Source organism: Notolabrus celidotus, chromosome 21 (genome assembly GCF_009762535.1).
Source record: "Notolabrus celidotus isolate fNotCel1 chromosome 21, fNotCel1.pri, whole genome shotgun sequence".
NCBI classification, from domain to species: domain Eukaryota; kingdom Metazoa; phylum Chordata; class Actinopteri; order Labriformes; family Labridae; genus Notolabrus; species Notolabrus celidotus.
In genome coordinates this window covers 28,906,825-28,925,020 of record NC_048292.1, presented here as the reverse complement: position 1 = coordinate 28,925,020, position 18,196 = coordinate 28,906,825, and the positions used below count along the sequence as shown (strand labels likewise).

Sequence of the window (18,196 nt, the reverse complement as noted above, 5' to 3'; positions counted from 1 at the left end):
CTCCCCGTCGGGGAATCGAACCCCGGTCTTCCGCGTGACAGGCGGAGATACTGTCCACTATACTAACGAGGACGCGTGCCCTTGTGGTCCCTGGCACACGGCCGCGGTCTTCCTGTCTTTACCAGGACAGTGCAGACATTCCGAGGGAGGCATCGCCAACTATGGGGTCCAATATACGACACACAGCAGGTCCGGAGCCTTAGTTCCCCCTTTACTGAAGAGCCCACAAAAGCGCATTGTGGGAGGCAGGGTCGCAGCCGGTGCCAAGCAGTTGGGTTGAACTCTTTCTTGTGTTAGATATTGATCGTTGTCACATAATAAGAGCAACTGAGGGCTGGTGCATTCGTCTCCTCTTGATGGCTTTTCGTGCCTTCGTTGTGTATGAAACACATGAGCAGTCTTTCACGATGCTCTCAAATATCTGTGTGAGCAGACTGTATGTGTTGATGAGGGCGGTGGCGCTTACGGGCGCTTCCTTCAGGATGGCTGTGCACAAAGCTGGGTGGGGGAAAAATCTGAAAATAGCCACAACAGGAAACTGGACTACACCGCTGCGCAGCATCAAGACTCACCGGGGATCGAGCGCATGACATGAATCATCGACCAACTGTGACGAAAGCACCGGTTTCCGTAGTGTAGTGGTTATCACGTTCGCCTCACACGCGAAAGATCCCCAGTTGGAAACTGGGCGGAAACACTTTGATGCGTTGCTGTTGTTTCCAGTGGAGATTGCCGCACTTATCAGAAAGTGGCCAGTCGTAAGGAGTAGGTGTGGGACGGTCGTGAAGCTGCAGGAACGCATTCTGGAACCAAGTCCGAAACAAAGCATTTCAGAACTCTCAATTTAGTGTATGACAAAGAGGAGGCAATATTGCAACTGCCACTCAAACAAGACAGTGTGCTGTACAAACATCTAACATCTTCGCAGTCCCACGGAGATTTGAACTCGGATCCCTGGATTCAAAGTCCAGAGTCCTCACCATTACACCATGGAACCAGCTTGAAGGTTGCGCACACAGTTGTGAACACGTTTCTCACTTGACTTCAGCCTACCTACTGTTGCGATAGATACTGCCCTGTAACAGGACTGAGCTTAAGTCCAAGTGACCAGAAACCTCAGCTAAGCCAAAGCTGTGTTCACAAACTAAAGGACTAGTAATATCAGCAGAGCAATTGGTACTCAAGTTGTACACATGAGCAAAGCCAGGTACCTGCAACTGGATTTTTGTAGAAACTGCTTTGGCCTTCCATTAGTCTTCCTCCCCACTGCAAGGAGCGATGTCTTCGTCCTCCAGCCCAAAAGGTTGTTCTTGTTGTTGCCAGGTGAAAACAGTAGCAGTCTGCACCCTGAATGGAGCCAAAAGGTTTGTTACGTGATCGTGTCGGCGTGCCGCGCCCTGTGACCGCGCTGCCCATCTAGTCAGGATGGCCGAGCGGTCTAAGGCGCTGCGTTCAGGTCGCAGTCTCCCCTGGAGGCGTGGGTTCGAATCCCACTTCTGACATGACGTGCTTTTCCCTGCCACTGTTGTCTGCCACATGATGCTGACAGAGATTACTCATCAAGTCTTTACACGGCAGGCGGCATGAAGACAATAAAACACTGTGCTCGTAGTACGGCGGGCGTGCCTGACACGCTAAACTGAGACGGTGCCGTTTGTGTGGCCTCTGACTCCTGCTTTTTGCACGTGTTGCTCTCAGCAAAGAATGAACATGCTGCTCTCAGCCTCAGCCCTCGTAGCTGACCACGTTACTTTAGACAGCCAGTTAAAGTTGCTTTTTCATGCGGTCGTCTGTTTCACTGGTATTTCTTAGTGCCTACCGTCTCTTGTTGTGTGCACAGTAACAACCATACATGTTGATGGCATGTAAGACCGTGTTCGACAGCTGTCTCTGGAAGCCATGCGACGGTGCCATGGTGTAATGGTTAGCACTCTGGACTCTGAATCCAGCGATCTGAGTTCAAATCTCGGTGGGACCTGCTTTCGAGGTGTCGCAGGTGCCTTGCGACTGGTCGGACGGCAAGCAACACAGGTGCCCAGCACCAGTGAGCCCTTGAACAATCCAAGGGTTATCGGGTCAGCCGATCCTCCTGAAAGGTTCAGAGGCCACTGTAAATTCCGGCTCGTACTAACCATCAAATGGAACTGTAGTCGCTCTTAACAGCGCATGCATGCCCTACTGATGTAAAGCATAGTGTACACATTGGACTGGAATTTGCTGATGAAGGCAAAAGGCAGGGATGAACCAATGAACTCATCCTGCTTTACTTACGGTACATTGATGACTGCTTGGTTGGCAATTTGATTTAGATTGCCTCCATTGTAGTAGGGAAGGTTAACCCTTCCTCAGCTCACCTCGGCTGGAGAGCAGCACGAGCTTGAAGCCCCTGTCCTTGTGGGTAAAACAATTAGCTGCTGGTAGGAAGCATGAGTCTCCCCGTCGGGGAATCGAACCCCGGTCTTCCGCGCGGGGGCCGCAAATAGTAAAGCTTAACTTCCTTAACTTTTCCCATTCATTCTCTATGGTAGTTCTTATCACTACGGATGTAATATATTTCTGACCACTATGGAGATTTGGGGGGCGCTGTTTCCCCCTTTTGGTACAGTTAAGAGAACCCCGTTTCTTAAGGTTTTGAGTGAGTGACGGGTCACAGCATCAGCGGTAAACAACAACACTGTTATACAGCATTTATTGTGGCTTTTTCTCACGACTTTGACAACGAGTTCAAACAATCAAACGTAAGTGTGGCTCACTTTTACAGTACTTATAGGCCCCAAGTGATGTTGACAAACCAGTTTTATGATAGTTTAATGAAGTAGTTTTGACAGGTACGAACCGGGGGGGCTGTTAGCTCAGGTAGCGGGCTAGTAGTTTAAAGATGGAGAATGTTAAGGTAAAGTTTACAGTATGTCAGCTTTAATGCTAATGTAAGCTCATTTTATCAATGAGAGAGAGAGGCGGGAATAACTGTTCATTCATTCTTTATGAATGTCTCTCCTCCTGACTGTAAAATCATACCTTATTGACTCTTTTACCGTGATTCATTAAAAAACAGAATAACGTTTGAAGCCTTTGTGCGATCATTGTGTTAGCTCATTACTTGTCAATGGGAATGTTTAGATCCAGTTATATTTCAGGAGGCGTTAGTGTACATGTAGGATGAGGTTGAATGAGCATGAAATACTTTTAATTATATTTATTAGGTATCACACTTTCCATTATCTGTTCGTGTATGTATATCTATGAATCAATCTTTCTATCTTAGGCCTGTATCTGTCTGTCTATAACGTTTGTTAGATCAGGTGTTGTTATTTAGTGTTGTTACTTAGTAATTGAATATGCTGGTTATTTTCAGTTTTGATAAAGATGATTCAACAGTATGATCATTGTTACTTCATATGACTTGTGTGTTGCTGTGAACAGAATATGAAGAGGATGGTTGACTTCTTCCCTGGAAGAGTCAGAGTGTCCTTCAGGAAGGGTCCGTCAGGTCATCTCCGTCAGGACCCCTCTGATGAGGCCATGAAAATAAAAAAACATCCTGCCCTTCAGGACAAGTCCCCCCCTCAGAAGCACGACCTAGTGAGGACGAATGCCCTTACTGTGGTTTTTCAGAGGGGAGGGGATGTGTCCGACAAACTGGAGGTGATGGGGGAGTACGTTCTCCAGTTTGGAAAATACAAGGGGAAATCCTACAGGTGGCTCCTTGAAAATGATGTAGGCTACACCGTCTACCTCTTTAACAAGGTAGAAGAGGAGGAGCAGGCAGGGACCTTCTGCGCTCAGGGCCACAGCAAGGACAGCCTGTTGTCGTTCCTCGAATATGCCAGGAGCTTCCGGGAAGTTGAGGATCTCAGGGAGTACCTACTTTCCAGGAAGCCCGTACCACCAGCGGCGTCAGAGGATGACAACACTGTTGGCTTTGGAACCAGGGCCAGGGATACCTGGAGGCAGATCTGGGAGAGCAGAGCAGATGGTTACGCTGCCTTTATTTTAGGTCGTAGCTGTGTAAACAACAGCAAAATGCACCATCTGCAGACCTATCTCCAGAAGCAGAAGAAAGCCGAGTCCTGCCGAACACCTCCAGCAGTCTCTGCTGCCTCCACACCACCATGCAGCAGTCTGGGTCAGTTCACAAATATGTAAACACTCATTTTATTCAAACATTTCAAGATTCTAACACAGCTTTAATGTTGTTGATCTTTTAGTGATGGAGCAGGATGAGGACCTGGAGAGGGAAATGCTCACTCTGTCCCCATCTAAGGATTTCACTGAGCCACGTAGGTGGAGCTAAATTATAGCAGAATTATTTTGTTCTCTCACCATACATGATACAAGTTTAATGCCACCTTTACTTTCAGGGCCACTAGCAGAAGTCCCAAGGGCCACAGCTGTGCCTCCAGCAACAGGTTTCCTTCGTCTGATGAAGGGAGAATTCTGTATTCAACAGGATTCTCCTGACATCACTTTGTCCTTACAACTAGTTTGTTATTTTGGCCGTGTTCTGGTCTGTTTTGATGATTGTGTTCTTTTGCTCTCCCACTAACCAAAGGACTTAACATTTCAGCAATGATGGTAAGTGTTTTCTTTATTGCATGTTTTGAATGAGGTCATTCAAGGATGTGGCATGTAAAAAAAACCATCAGGCTTTGAGATGTAGCTTGGATACAGGTTTACAAGCCAAATCCTTGATTGACAGGTGTTACAGTGACTGAACTTTGATAGTGTTTCTGTTCTCTACCTGTTTTCACCTACAATGTTTAAAAGCATCATGTTTCTCCGTTTCTAATAAATAAGAATTCGGTTTACAGTAGTGTATTTTCAATCTGTAATGTCAGTTAGTGACACAGGAAACAGGTAAAGACAGAACATGAAGTTAAACAAGCTTGACTTTGTGAATAAAATAACACAGACTTGTTCCAACAGCACGCAGGACTCAGCCAGAGGCCACAGTCTCCAGAGCTGCTCAGGCCAGTTACTCCCCTAAAGATGTCACCCCGGTAAAAGGTATTTACATTGCTTTTCTTCTCATTTTTAAATGCAGATGTGTGAATTGCTTTTGATTTGAGTGACAATCCCTTTTCTTTTAATCCCATGAATACAGCCAAGGTCCCATTACCAGTGCCGCCCCAGCTGCTTGCCATTGCTCCACAGCTCGGGATTAAAGAGTCTCTTCCTGGAGGTAAAAACTCTAATGTCTCATATGCTTTATGATTAAAAACCTGAAGCACTTATTTGTTTTTAATTATTACACCTCACATGTCCTACCTGTTTTGTTCCACTATTGTAGAGTCATCTTTACAGAACGTGGCTCCTGTTGGAGCACAGGGAGACACCGTCCATGACCCAGGTATGATTTTCTTAGTCTCAGTATAAATCATTGTAGTAATTAACACAGAGCTCTCTTTATTTTTCTTTTATTGAGGATGTCCTGTGGTATCTTATTGTGGGTTTTACAGCTCTGTCCTGTCCAGAACCTCCAGTCCAGCAGCCTGAAGCGCCCGTCCCCTCCTATGATCAGGATGTTGCTAGGTGGAACTGCTCCCAACAGCAGAAAATATGGATGAAGGCTGAGATGGAATTACTTGGGCTCTGGCCAGGTTCACGTCCAGTGCGGCATGCCATGAACATGCTGTCTCTGTGGCGTCATCCACCTCAGCCTGAGCTCATAGATTCAGTCTATGAGCTGCCGTCGCCCAAGTACTTTCAGCTGCATCCATTTTTCATCTGGAAGCCGGAGCACCAGATCATGGAGAGGCTGAGGAACAACTATCAGCTGCCTTGTCTCCATGGTTGTTCCACTCCGCAGGTAGCTTCCTCTGGCGTTGGGCGGCCAAGAGTGATCATCGGCGTCAGCGGCCAGTACTACATCCTAGCTTCGCGGCTCACCTGCAAAGCTTGCAAAAAGTACTGGTACGCTGACAAGCCCCAATGGCTGGAGAAGCTACCGAAGCGCATCAGCAACATCGTGCCAGCTCTCCTCACCTTCAAAAAGGCCATCTGCAAGTCTGTGATGGACGAGATGAGGCGCAGCGGCAGATCACCAGAGGACATGGCGAAGCAGCTGACGGAGGCGCTCCACCTGAAGTTTGAGAGAGCTCACCTGGCCTACCTGCACAGCGTCCAGAACATCAGGGACGCTGAAGCAGGAGTCTACGGTCAGAAGACCATCTCTGGGCTCCTCAGACAGGCGGACACTCCCGCTCCATTCGGTGGGTACTCCGACATCGACGGCTGGAACGGAGTGTCCCTCTCATCTCACTACCTGGTGGACTGCCTGGTCAGTGAGTATGAGCGGCAGGAGGAGCTCCTCACTCTGCTGCTTCAGGGGACCTTTGGACAGGCGCTCAGGGCGGATCACACCCGCAAGGTGGCTAGGAAGGTCGCCCTCTCCACCGGCACAATGTCTTCCTACGCCATCATGAATGAGAACTGGATGATCCTGAGCTGGGTGATGCTGCAGTCAGAGTGCGACCAGTCACTTCACCCGATGTATGAGGGTCTGGCTCGTCGCTACGCTGCAGCTGGAGTGGACAAGGCCCAGTACCAGTGGGTGGACAGGTATGAAGAACGAGCTGGAATCATGAGTTTAAACAGTGACTTGTGTTCTGTGGTCTGTTTCATTGTTATTAGTTCAATTTACTCACTTTACAACTTAGTTTATTTACAGTAACAATGATGTTAACAGTTTGAGTTAACTGACCCTTTTTTAGTCTAAAGCACAGAACAAATGTTTAATAGAGAACATGTCCAGTAACACACTTCAAAACCAGTATGAGACTCATTTTTTATTAAAAAAATACTGAAAGATATTTTTCACACAATGTCATTTCTTTTTAATGTTTTAGGGACTGCTGTGCAGCCTTTAAGGTCCTGGATCCTGGGGCTCGGGAGCACCTCTCGTGGGACAGCTGGAGGACAACAGAGGCTACAGTGGCAGAGGCAACCTCAGGAAACCTGGCTAATGTCTGTGCTGCGAGGAGCAAGTTTAACACTGGCATTACTGTCAAGTTAGACTTGTTTCACTGCATGCGGCGTTTTACCAGGGAGTGTGTCTCTGAGCACCATCCTCTGTACAGCTCCTTTTGCCAGTTCCTCTCTGCAGCTTTCATCGTTGTGGACCAGGAGGATCTTCAACGGCTGAAGGAGGCGTACACGTTCTGCAGAATCTCTCCTGCTAACCCCACCAAGCAGCACATCAGAGAGCACTGCAGGACGAAGGTGCCACAGCCCCGAGAGCTGCTGCAGAGGGTTGAAGACGTCCTTCAACACTTCTTCCTGGCAAAGGATCCCAACGATGTGCTCCTCTTCAAAGCCTCCATGCTGAAAGTGTGGAGGATTCAGCGGATCCACATCCTCAGAGGCTGCCTGAGTGATCCAGAGGCTGGGGAGGGAATCCTTTACAGGTATGGTGGCACTCTGCAGCTCAACTACACCAAGGGTGAGGGAGCTGCTGTACCTGTTTGGATCCCTGTAAGAGGCACGTCTCAGCAGGAGGGGTTCCACTTTCACCAGGCACAGTGGGTGACAGGCAACCGGGTGTCCAGTGAGCTGTTTCAGGCCCAAGCCATGACGGGAGTGGCGCGCTGGAACTTCCAGAGGCTGGTGGACCTGAAACTACCTGGTGTGGAGCTCCCTGCTGTGTTCGACCCTCTGTTACTTGCCCAGCTGAACACAGCATCTTTGCAGGTGACAGGGAGGGCGAAATACCCAGTCCTCCAGGTGACCTCCAGGGACACAGGGGAGAGGTTTGGGCTGCGCTATGTGGAGCCAGGCTGCCGTCCTGTTGTTCTGAGCTTTGACAAGGAGCCTCAGAACATTTTAGCTCCGGTAGCCGTGGAGCCGCCGCAGCAGCAGCAGCAGCAGCAGCAGCAGCAGCAGCAGCAGCAGCAGCAGCAGCAGCAGCAGCAGCAGACTTCTTCCCAGGATGAAGTGCATCCCTCCTCTGCTGCTGAAGCCTCCACAGAGTCTCAGGTAATCTAGATGACTCACTCACTTTCAGTTAATGACTAATATTTAGACTTCTTTACTCAACTTTGCTCTGTTTAATGCCACAATGCAGGAAACCAGTAGCACCGTGCAGGAGGATCCAGTGGGAGCTGTGCCGGTCCTGTCATCTCAGCTGAGCTCTGGCGCAGTGTCCCACACCCTGCCTTCACCCTCGTCTGCCTCAGTCAAAGCAGAAACACTGGCTTTGATGGACACAGGTCATTCAAACTACCACCTACTACTCCTCCTCACATAAACCTGATAGTTAAAATCAGCTGTGAACAGTTTGGTTGAATTCATTTCCTAAATGTATTTTTAGGAAATACAAAGAATAACTGTTAAAGCTTCTGTATTACGGTTATAAAACCTCAAGAATCTTTGAGTTCAGAAATGTAACATGTTTAACTTTTCATACATTATAATAATCACTTTGAACAACAGTACTCTGCTGTAACATATTAACAAACTAATGCTTTATTTTTTAGGCTTGCCGTTGCTACCCGTTTCCTCCTCTCCTCGGGCCACCCGCACTGGTCCCATCAAGACAGGTGGTCTGGTTCAGGTCCTGGACCACAGCCGGTGGACTGGGCCCATGAGAGCGGCCATCGATGAGCTCCTGATAAAGCACCACGGGGAAAAAGGCCTGTTGAAGCAGGTGGATGCAGACTATGCTGCCATGGTGCACAGGGCATGCACTGACCCCAACAGCCTTCTGCATCCTACCACCTGCCAGCATATCTCCAGATATGTGAAGCATCTGGCCAAACTAAAAAACACCAGCTCCTCTCTCAACACCAGCCCAGAGAAAGTCCTGGAGACTCAGAGGCTGTGGCAGAGTTTGACCTCCGGCAGCCAAACAGTCAGTGTTCCTGTCACAATCCTTCCTCCAGCTACTCTCAATCCTCCACCTGTGACTTCCCCCCAGGAGGAGTCAATGAGCCGGGCTGCAGTGGAGAAGATTGTGACAGAGATTCTGGACAAGCAGCAGCATCATCAACAACAACAACAACAACAACAACAACAACAACAACAGCAGCAGAAGAAGAAGTTGACCAGGAACTGTTTGGCATGTGGTCAGCCAAAGTCCAGATATCTTGGCGATGGCTCTTCAGTCCACTTCTTCTATCAAGGCAGCAATGTGAAATATTTCTATTGCTCCACAAAGGTCTATATGACCTACAGGGATCAGGGCCTAAACAATCCCAGAATGCCTTTTGAGGACTTTGCTGCCTCTCCATTTTTTCAGCGGGAGCTGGAGGCTGCCAAACAGAGGGGGGCAGAATGGAAGAAGGTGGCAGAGGAGAGGGCAAAGAGGAAGGCCGCAGTGCAGCTGCCAGTGGGTCGCCTGTGCAGGGCCTGTCACCAGCCATTAAAGCAGGGTCCAGACAGCCCTCATGTACATACATACTTCCCGGGGGTGCCAGGGAAGTACATCTACTGCCCCTCCAAAGTTTTCTCCTTGTACAAGGCACAGGGTATGGTCAAGGAGATGAACTGGACAGAGTTTCAGCAGTCTGGCTTTTTTGACGCTGAAAAGAACAGATGGCTCACAGAAAAGCCAAAGTGACTGCCTGAGCCCTATTGTTGTAAATATGTATATATATAAATATGTAAATATGTAAATATATAAATATGTAAATACAGAAAAATATGTTTAGACATTCATTCTGTTAATATACTTTGTATTTCTCTTAATGTTATATTTCACCTGTTTGGGGTTTTATGAGTGATTTTGTGTGTTTAATAATTCAGAGCTCTGCTGTTCTTTATTGATCTTTATTGTTATTTTTGTTTATCTATATAGTTGTTGTTGTTATAGGATACAATGTGTGCATTGAGCTGTGTGAGGTAAACAGAGGCTACAATAATTCAATAGAAGTTTTCTTTCAGTTCATCAGTGTAGTCTCTAGTTGTCTTGCATGCTGAGGGGCCTTTAAATGTTCAGGGTAGTAATGATGCAAAACTAAATTGACCCTTGGGGACAGTAAAGATTTTCCAAATCGAAATGACACAGCTGGCCATCTTGTGTTGTAGTCAGCCGATGTAAAGGTCTTCAGAGTTGGTAGTGTGGTCCACGACTCACTGAGCACAATCACCATCCGAGTCCTTTCCCAGCTCCGTTTCCACACCGTCACCATGGCATGTAAAGACAAGATCAGCAGAGAGATACAATTTATATCTTTGCCCACAGTGGGTTACCAAAATCAACACAACATGAAAGTTCCTCACAGCGGCTGTGAAGCACTTGTTTATATTTATAATACATTGAATTTGTGTTGTATTGGTCAGACTTGTCTTATTGTGCTAAAATAAAACTTCTTGAAGGTGTTTCTGTTTTTCTGTCATTACTTGATATAATCATTTTCTTAGCTTACACTTGCACATAATAATTAATAAACATCTGCTTATTATTCTCACTGACTTCATGGACTTTGGTAAGTGACACTGTAGCAGTGTATTTGGTAAACCGGTCATTTTCTAGTTATCTTTAAAAGGTCATCGTTTTGGTGTGCACTGAAACATACAGTTATTGTTATCATTAAATTCAATTAAATCAGTAATTAGCAACATTATTGTCTAATCTTTATTTCCATCATGTGGGATTACTATTTCCCAAAACCAGTTTGTACATTTCGCCTGAAATGTAGAAATCTAGCTGTTTCAGATCATAGGAATACAATGTAGCGACACAGTCTGAGTTGATTGTGGGACATTATGTTATCCCCGTGCTGGATTCGAACCTACCTCTCTTCCGCGGCGCTCCTCTCCGGCTGGTTTGTCCTCTACAGCTATACGCGGCTGGCCTCCGCGTGTGAGGCGAACGTGATAACCACTACACTATGGAAACTGATGGTGCAGACAGTGACGTCATTTATTTCAGTTCTTGACCTGAAACCACAAACAAGGTTAGAAACCACTTGACTTAAGGTGCTAATCACAACCAAAACTGATGTTAGATGGACTTAATCTGACAGATAAGAGATGTAACAATGAGCGTAGTACAGATATTTCAAAGGAACAATCAGTTTGTTCAAAGAGGATTTTTTTTTCTGGAGATCTAAGATTGAGAACATAAACTGGAGCTGTCGAGCTATCAGGAACACAGTTTTAACTCAAACACAAGCCGTCGTTCATTATTTACACGTGTTCTGTTTTTAAAGTTTATTTTCTTTATCTTATTCAGGGTTTAATGACAGGACAGCTCATAAATATTGTGCTACCTAAATATAATTATTTATAATGTACTTTTATATCATTATTGTTATTCTAGACACTACGACATATCACTCATGTGAGTTAAACCTACTTAGCATAGACCTGATTGTGTTTCTGAATTAACACTCCGGTAGAAACTGGGTCTCTTTACATCTGTCAAAGGGGGAAACAGCGCCAAATCTCACCTGTGGTCAAAAATATATTACATCTGTAGTGATAAGAACTACCATAGAGAATGAATGGGAAAAGTTAAGGAAGTTAAGCTTTACTATTTGCGGCCCCCGCGCGAAAGATCCCCGGTTCGAGACCGGGCGGAAACATGTTTTGTGTTTCTTACTCTAAATGTTAAATGTTATGTTCTTACCTGTTTTAAATGAATTAGTCATCAGTGAAACAAAAACAAAGCTCTGTCTTTGTGTTTTCATTTTATTCCCTTTGACCAGTTTCTATGTTCAGCCTCACATCACAGAGGCTGTGAGAAAAGGCACATTAAATGTTGACCTGTCACTTTTATTTGGTTTTTTAATATTTTATTCTATTTCAGGGTTCTAAATTAACAACACACAGGATTGAGAAACTGGGTATCTATCTGTCAAAGAAGGAAACAGCGCCAAATCTCACCTGCGATCAAAACTATATTACATCCGTAGTGATAAGAACTACCATAGAGAATGAATGGGAAAAGTTAAGCAAGTCAAGCTTTACTATTGTGCTGATTAATCTGACTGTTATAGAGTAATATCAGCAACTGATTATTTTTTAAATCACTGTGAGAACAAACAAACCAAAAAACAGCTTTAAATGTAGAGGATGAATGGGAAAGTTAAGGAAAAATAAAAAAAAACAGCATGATGAAATAATACACTAAGGCTGCAAAGAGATTTGAGACGAAGAGTGTATGATCATGTGACTCATCTGAAGTTGTCACCTTCCTCGTTAGTATAGTGGACAGTATCTCCGCCTGTCACAGAAATATATTACATCCGTAGTGATAAGAACTACCATAGAGAATGAATGGGAAAAGTTAAGGAAGTTAAGCTTTACTATTTGCGGCCCCCGCGCGAAAGGTCCCCGGTTCGAGACCGGGCGGAAACATGTTTTGTGTTTCTTACTCTAAATGTTAAAGGTTATGTTCTTACCTGTTTTAAATGTATGAGGCATCAGTGAAACAAAAAAAACAACTCTGTCTTTGTGTTTCCATTTTATTCCCTTTGACCAGTTTCTATGTTCAGCCTCACATCACAGAGGCTGTGAGAGGCTGTCACTTTTATTTGTTTTTTTTTCATGTGTTATTCTATTTCAGGGTTCTAAATTAACAACACACAGGATTGAGAGACAAGGTCTCTTTACATCTGTGAAAGGGGAAACAGCGCCAAATCTCACATGTGGTCAAAAATATATTACATCCGTAGTGATAAGAACTACCATAGAGAATGAATGGGAAAATTTAAGGAAGTTAAGCTTTACTATGAGGGGGACCCGCGTGGGAGACAAAGGTTCGATTCCCCGACGGGGAGACTTATGCTTCCTACCAGCAGCTAATTGTTTTACCCACAAGGACAGGGGCTTCAAGCTCGTGCTGCTCTCCAGCCGAGGTGAGCTGAGGAAGGGTTAACCTTCCCTACTACAATGGAGGCAATCTAAATCAAATTGCCAACCAAGCAGTCATCAATGTACCGTAAGTAAAGCAGGATGAGTTCATTGGTTCATCCCTGCCTTTTGCCTTCATCAGCAAATTCCAGTCCAATGTGTACACTATGCTTTACATCAGTAGGGCATGCATGCGCTGTTAAGAGCGACTACAGTTCCATTTGATGGTTAGTACGAGCCGGAATTTACAGTGGCCTCTGAACCTTTCAGGAGGATCGGCTGACCCGATAACCCTTGGATTGTTCAAGGGCTCACTGGTGCTGGGCACCTGTGTTGCTTGCCGTCCGACCAGTCGCAAGGCACCTGCGACACCTCAAAAGCAGGTCCCACCGAGATTTGAACTCGGATCGCTGGATTCAGAGTCCAGAGTGCTAACCATTACACCATGGCACCGTCGCATGGCTTCCAGAGACAGCTGTCGAACACGGTCTTACATGCCATCAACATGTATGGTTGTTACTGTGCACACAACAAGAGACGGTAGGCACTAAGAAATACCAGTGAAACAGACGACCGCATGAAAAAGCAACTTTAACTGGCTGTCTAAAGTAACGTGGTCAGCTACGAGGGCTGAGGCTGAGAGCAGCATGTTCATTCTTTGCTGAGAGCAACACGTGCAAAAAGCAGGAGTCAGAGGCCACACAAACGGCACCGTCTCAGTTTAGCGTGTCAGGCACGCCCGCCGTACTACGAGCACAGTGTTTTATTGTCTTCATGCCGCCTGCCGTGTAAAGACTTGATGAGTAATCTCTGTCAGCATCATGTGGCAGACAACAGTGGCAGGGAAAAGCACGTCATGTCAGAAGTGGGATTCGAACCCACGCCTCCAGGGGAGACTGCGACCTGAACGCAGCGCCTTAGACCGCTCGGCCATCCTGACTAGATGGGCAGCGTGGTCACAGGGCGCGGCACGACGACACGGTCACGTAACAAACCTTTTGGCTCCATTCAGGGTGCAGACTGCTACTGTTTTCACCTGGCAACAACAAGAACAACCTTTTGGGCTGGAGGACGAAGACATCGCTCCTTGCAGTGGGGAGGAAGACTAATGGAAGGCCAAAGCAGTTTCTACAAAAATCCAGTTGCAGGTACCTGGCTTTGCTCATGTGTACAACTTGAGTACCAATTGCTCTGCTGATATTACTAGTCCTTTAGTTTGTGAACACAGCTTTGGCTTAGCTGAGGTTTCTGGTCACTTGGACTTAAGCTCAGTCCTGTTACAGGGCAGTATCTGTCGCAACAGTAGGTAGGCTGAAGTCAAGTGAGAAACATGTTCACAACTGCGTGCGCAACCTTCAAGCTGCTTCCATGGTGTAATGGTGAGCACTCTGGACTTTGAATCCAGTGATCCGAGTTCAAATCTCGGTGGGACTGCGAAGATGTTAGATGTTTGTACAGCACACTGTCTTGTTTGAGTGGCAGTTGCAATATTGCCTCCTCTTTGTCATACGCTAAATTGAGAGTTCTGAAATGCTTTGTTTCGGACTTGGTTCCAGAATGCATTCCTGCAGCTTCACGACCGTCCCACACCTACTCCTTACGACTGGCCACTTTCTGATAAGTGCGGCAATCTCCACTGGAAACAACAGCAACGCATCAAAGTGTTTCCGCCCAGTTTCCAACTGGGGACCTTTCGAGTGTGAGGCGAACGTGATAACCACTACACTACGGAAACCGGTGCTTTCGTCACAGTTGGTCGATGATTCATGTCATGCGCTCGATCCCCGGTGAGTCTTGATGCTGCGCAGCGGTGTAGTCCAGTTTCCTGTTGTGGCTATTTTCAGATTTTTCCCCCACCCAGCTTTGTGCACAGCCATCCTGAAGGAAGCGCCCGTAAGCGCCACCGCCCTCATCAACACATACAGTCTGCTCACACAGATATTTGAGAGCATCGTGAAAGACTGCGTATGTGTTTCATATACAACGAAGGCACGAAAAGCCATCAAGAGGAGACGAATGCACCAGCCCTCAGTTGCTCTTATTATGTGACAACGATCAATATCTAACACAAGAAAGAGTTCAACCCAACTGCTTGGCACCGGCTGCGACCCTGCCTCCCACAATGCGCTTTTGTGGGCTCTTCAGTAAAGGGGGAACTAAGGCTCCGGACCTGCTGTGTGTCGTATATTGGACCCCATAGTTGGCCATGCCTCCCTCGGAATGTCTGCACTGTCCTGGTAAAGACAGGAAGACGCCGGTCGTGTGCCAGGGGCCACAAGGGCACAGGTCCTCGTTAGTATAGTGGACAGTATCTCCGCCTGTCACGCGGAAGACCGGGGTTCGATTCCCCGACGGGGAGACTTATGCTTCCTACCAGCAGCTAATTGTTTTACCCACAAGGACAGGGGCTTCAAGCTCGTGCTGCTCTCCAGCCGAGGTGAGCTGAGGAAGGGTTAACCTTCCCTACTACAATGGAGGCAATCTAAATCAAATTGCCAACCAAGCAGTCATCAATGTACCGTAAGTAAAGCAGGATGAGTTCATTGGTTCATCCCTGCCTTTTGCCTTCATCAGCAAATTCCAGTCCAATGTGTACACTATGCTTTACATCAGTAGGGCATGCATGCGCTGTTAAGAGCGACTACAGTTCCATTTGATGGTTAGTACGAGCCGGAATTTACAGTGGCCTCTGAACCTTTCAGGAGGATCGGCTGACCCGATAACCCTTGGATTGTTCAAGGGCTCACTGGTGCTGGGCACCTGTGTTGCTTGCCGTCCGACCAGTCGCAAGGCACCTGCGACACCTCAAAAGCAGGTCCCACCGAGATTTGAACTCGGATCGCTGGATTCAGAGTCCAGAGTGCTAACCATTACACCATGGCACCGTCGCATGGCTTCCAGAGACAGCTGTCGAACACGGTCTTACATGCCATCAACATGTATGGTTGTTACTGTGCACACAACAAGAGACGGTAGGCACTAAGAAATACCAGTGAAACAGACGACTGCATGAAAAAGCAACTTTAACTGGCTGTCTAAAGTAACGTGGTCAGCTACGAGGGCTGAGGCTGAGAGCAGCATGTTCATTCTTTGCTGAGAGCAACACGTGCAAAAAGCAGGAGTCAGAGGCCACACAAACGGCACCGTCTCAGTTTAGCGTGTCAGGCACGCCCGCCATACTACGAGCACAGTGTTTTATTGTCTTCATGCCGCCTGCCATGTAAAGACTTGATGAGTAATCTCTGTCAGCATCATGTGGCAGACAACAGTGGCAGGGAAAAGCACGTCATGTCAGAAGTGGGATTCGAACCCACGCCTCCAGTGGAGACTGCGACCTGAACGCAGCGCCTTAGACCGCTCGGCCATCCTGACTAGATGGGCAGCACGGTCACAGGGCGCGGCACGCCGACGCGGTCACGTAACAAACCTTTTGGCTCCATTCAGGGTGCAGACTGCTACTGTTTTCACCTGGCAACAACAAGAACAACCTTTTGGGCTGGAGGACGAAGACATCGCTCCTTGCAGTGGGGAGGAAGACTAATGGAAGGCCAAAGCAGTTTCTACAAAAATCCAGTTGCAGGTACCTGGCTTTGCTCATGTGTACAACTTGAGTACCAATTGCTCTGCTGATATTACTAGTCCTTTAGTTTGTGAACACAGCTTTGGCTTAGCTGAGGTTTCTGGTCGCTTGGACCTAAGCTCAGTCCTGTTACAGGGCAGTATCTGTCGCAACAGTAGGTAGGCTGAAGTCAAGTGAGAAACATGTTCCCAACTGCGTGCGCAACCTTCAAGCTGGTTCCATGGTGTAATGGTGAGCACTCTGGACTTTGAATCCAGTGATCCGAGTTCAAATCTCGGTGGGACTGCGAAGATGTTAGATGTTTGTACAGCACACTGTCTTGTTTGAGTGGCAGTTGCAATATTGCCTCCTCTTTGTCATACGCTAAATTGAGACTTCTGAAATGCTTTGTTTCGGACTTGGTTCCAGAATGCGTTCCTGCAGCTTCACGACCGTCCCACACCTACTCCTTACGACAGGGCACTTTCTGATAAGTGCGGCAATCTCCACTGGAAACAACAGCAACGCATCAAAGTGTTTCCGCCCAGTTTCCAACTGGGGACCTTTCGCGTGTGAAGCGAACGTGATAACCACTACACTACGGAAACCGGTGCTTTCGTCACAGTTGGTCGATGATTCATGTCATGCGCTCGATCCCCGGTGAGTCTTGATGCTGCGCAGCGGTGTAGTCCAGTTTCCTGTTGTGGCTATTTTCAGATTTTTCCCCCACCCAGCTTTGTGCACAGCCATCCTGAAGGAAGCCCCCGTAAGCGCCACCGCCCTCATCAACACATACAGTCTGCTCACACAGATATTTGAGAGCATCGTGAAAGACTGCGTATGTGTTTCATACACAACGAAGGCACGAAAAGCCATCAAGAGGAGACGAATGCACCAGCCCTCAGTTGCTCTTATTATGTGACAACGATCAATATCTAACACAAGAAAGAGTTCAACCCAACTGCTTGGCACCGGCTGCGACCCTGCCTCCCACAATGCGCTTTTGTGGGCTCTTCAGTAAAGGGGGAACTAAGGCTCCGGACCTGCTGTGTTTCGTATATTGGACCCCATAGTTGGCCATGCCTCCCTCGGAATGTCTGCACTGTCCTGGTAAAGACAGGAAGACCGCGGTCGTGTGCCAGGGACCACAAGGGCACACGTCCTCGTTAGTATAGTGGACAGTATCTCCGCCTGTCACGCGGAGGCCAGCCGCGTATAGCTGTAGAGGACAAACCAGCCGGAGAGGAGCGCCGCGGAAGAGAGGTAGGTTCGAATCCAGCACGGGGATAACATAATGTCCCGCAATCAACTCAGACTGTGTCGCTACATTGTATTCCTATGATCTGAAACAGCTAGATTTCTACATTTCAGGCGAAATGTACAAACTGGTTTTGGGAAATAGTAATCCCACATGATGGAAATAAAGATTAGACAATAATGTTGCTAATTACTGATTTAATTGAATTTAATGATAACAATAACTGTATGTTTCAGTGCACACCAAAACGATGACCTTTTAAAGATAACTAGAAAATGACCGGTTTACCAAATACACTGCTACAGTGTCACTTACCAAAGTCCATGAAGTCAGTGAGAATAATAAGCAGATGTTTATTAATTATTATGTGCAAGTGTAAGCTAAGAAAATCAGTCCCTCCAGGATTTCGCGGGATTTGTTTGTGATTGTTGCGGCCCAAAAAGCTTGAATTTGCGACAGCTTTTTGAAAAAATTGCGGTGAAAGTTGCGATTATTATTTTTTGCTTTTTTCCCCCAATAACATATCAGGGGCAAGTAAATACGCTAAATTACAGTTGTTTTTAGAAAGCATTCTTGATGTGGCC

General features: G+C 46.9%; 1 protein-coding gene and 13 non-coding genes across 14 annotated transcripts; 7 read left to right on the top strand and 7 right to left on the bottom strand.

Annotated features, from left to right (window-relative positions):
• trnad-guc lies at positions 1-72 on the bottom strand. Its single transcript has one exon. It is a non-coding gene; the product is annotated as a tRNA-Asp (tRNA).
• A 552-nt stretch (positions 73-624) lies between these two features.
• Positions 625-697, top strand: trnav-cac. Its single transcript has one exon. It is a non-coding gene; the product is annotated as a tRNA-Val (tRNA).
• A 722-nt stretch (positions 698-1,419) lies between these two features.
• Positions 1,420-1,502, top strand: trnal-cag. The gene has a single exon. It is a non-coding gene; the product is annotated as a tRNA-Leu (tRNA).
• A 404-nt stretch (positions 1,503-1,906) lies between these two features.
• trnaq-cug lies at positions 1,907-1,978 on the top strand. The gene has a single exon. It is a non-coding gene; the product is annotated as a tRNA-Gln (tRNA).
• Positions 1,979-2,624: 646 nt separating this feature from the next.
• Positions 2,625-9,575, top strand: LOC117805464. Its single transcript, XM_034674194.1, has 11 exons — positions 2,625-2,738; positions 3,424-4,126; positions 4,209-4,280; positions 4,362-4,409; positions 4,927-5,007; positions 5,105-5,182; positions 5,291-5,350; positions 5,460-6,561; positions 6,849-7,974; positions 8,063-8,207; positions 8,475-9,575. Exons 2-11 carry the CDS (start codon positions 3,427-3,429, stop codon positions 9,554-9,556), a joined length of 4,494 nt encoding a protein of 1,497 aa, XP_034530085.1. The 5' UTR covers positions 2,625-2,738; positions 3,424-3,426; the 3' UTR covers positions 9,557-9,575.
• Positions 9,576-13,176: 3,601 nt separating this feature from the next.
• trnaq-cug lies at positions 13,177-13,248 on the bottom strand. The gene has a single exon. It is a non-coding gene; the product is annotated as a tRNA-Gln (tRNA).
• Positions 13,249-13,652: 404 nt separating this feature from the next.
• Positions 13,653-13,735, bottom strand: trnal-cag. The gene has a single exon. It is a non-coding gene; the product is annotated as a tRNA-Leu (tRNA).
• Positions 13,736-14,157: 422 nt separating this feature from the next.
• Positions 14,158-14,229, top strand: trnaq-uug. Its single transcript has one exon. It is a non-coding gene; the product is annotated as a tRNA-Gln (tRNA).
• Positions 14,230-14,457: 228 nt separating this feature from the next.
• Positions 14,458-14,530, bottom strand: trnav-cac. Its single transcript has one exon. It is a non-coding gene; the product is annotated as a tRNA-Val (tRNA).
• A 552-nt stretch (positions 14,531-15,082) lies between these two features.
• trnad-guc lies at positions 15,083-15,154 on the top strand. Its single transcript has one exon. It is a non-coding gene; the product is annotated as a tRNA-Asp (tRNA).
• Positions 15,155-15,608: 454 nt separating this feature from the next.
• trnaq-cug lies at positions 15,609-15,680 on the bottom strand. The gene has a single exon. It is a non-coding gene; the product is annotated as a tRNA-Gln (tRNA).
• Positions 15,681-16,084: 404 nt separating this feature from the next.
• trnal-cag lies at positions 16,085-16,167 on the bottom strand. The gene has a single exon. It is a non-coding gene; the product is annotated as a tRNA-Leu (tRNA).
• Positions 16,168-16,589: 422 nt separating this feature from the next.
• Positions 16,590-16,661, top strand: trnaq-uug. Its single transcript has one exon. It is a non-coding gene; the product is annotated as a tRNA-Gln (tRNA).
• Positions 16,662-16,889: 228 nt separating this feature from the next.
• On the bottom strand, positions 16,890-16,962 carry trnav-cac. Its single transcript has one exon. It is a non-coding gene; the product is annotated as a tRNA-Val (tRNA).
• Between the last annotated feature and the right edge of the window lie 1,234 nt (positions 16,963-18,196).

Excerpts from the sequence above, each read along its gene's own strand:
- LOC117805464 (XM_034674194.1), top strand. The coding sequence starts at position 3,427 with ATGAAGAGGATGGTTGACTTCTTCCCTGGAAGAGTCAGAGTGTCCTTC. Across the intron at positions 4,127-4,208 it reads ACCACCATGCAGCAGTCTGG|TGATGGAGCAGGATGAGGAC; the intron begins GTCAGTTCACAA and ends TTGATCTTTTAG. Across the intron at positions 6,562-6,848 it reads CAGTACCAGTGGGTGGACAG|GGACTGCTGTGCAGCCTTTA; the intron begins GTATGAAGAACG and ends TTAATGTTTTAG.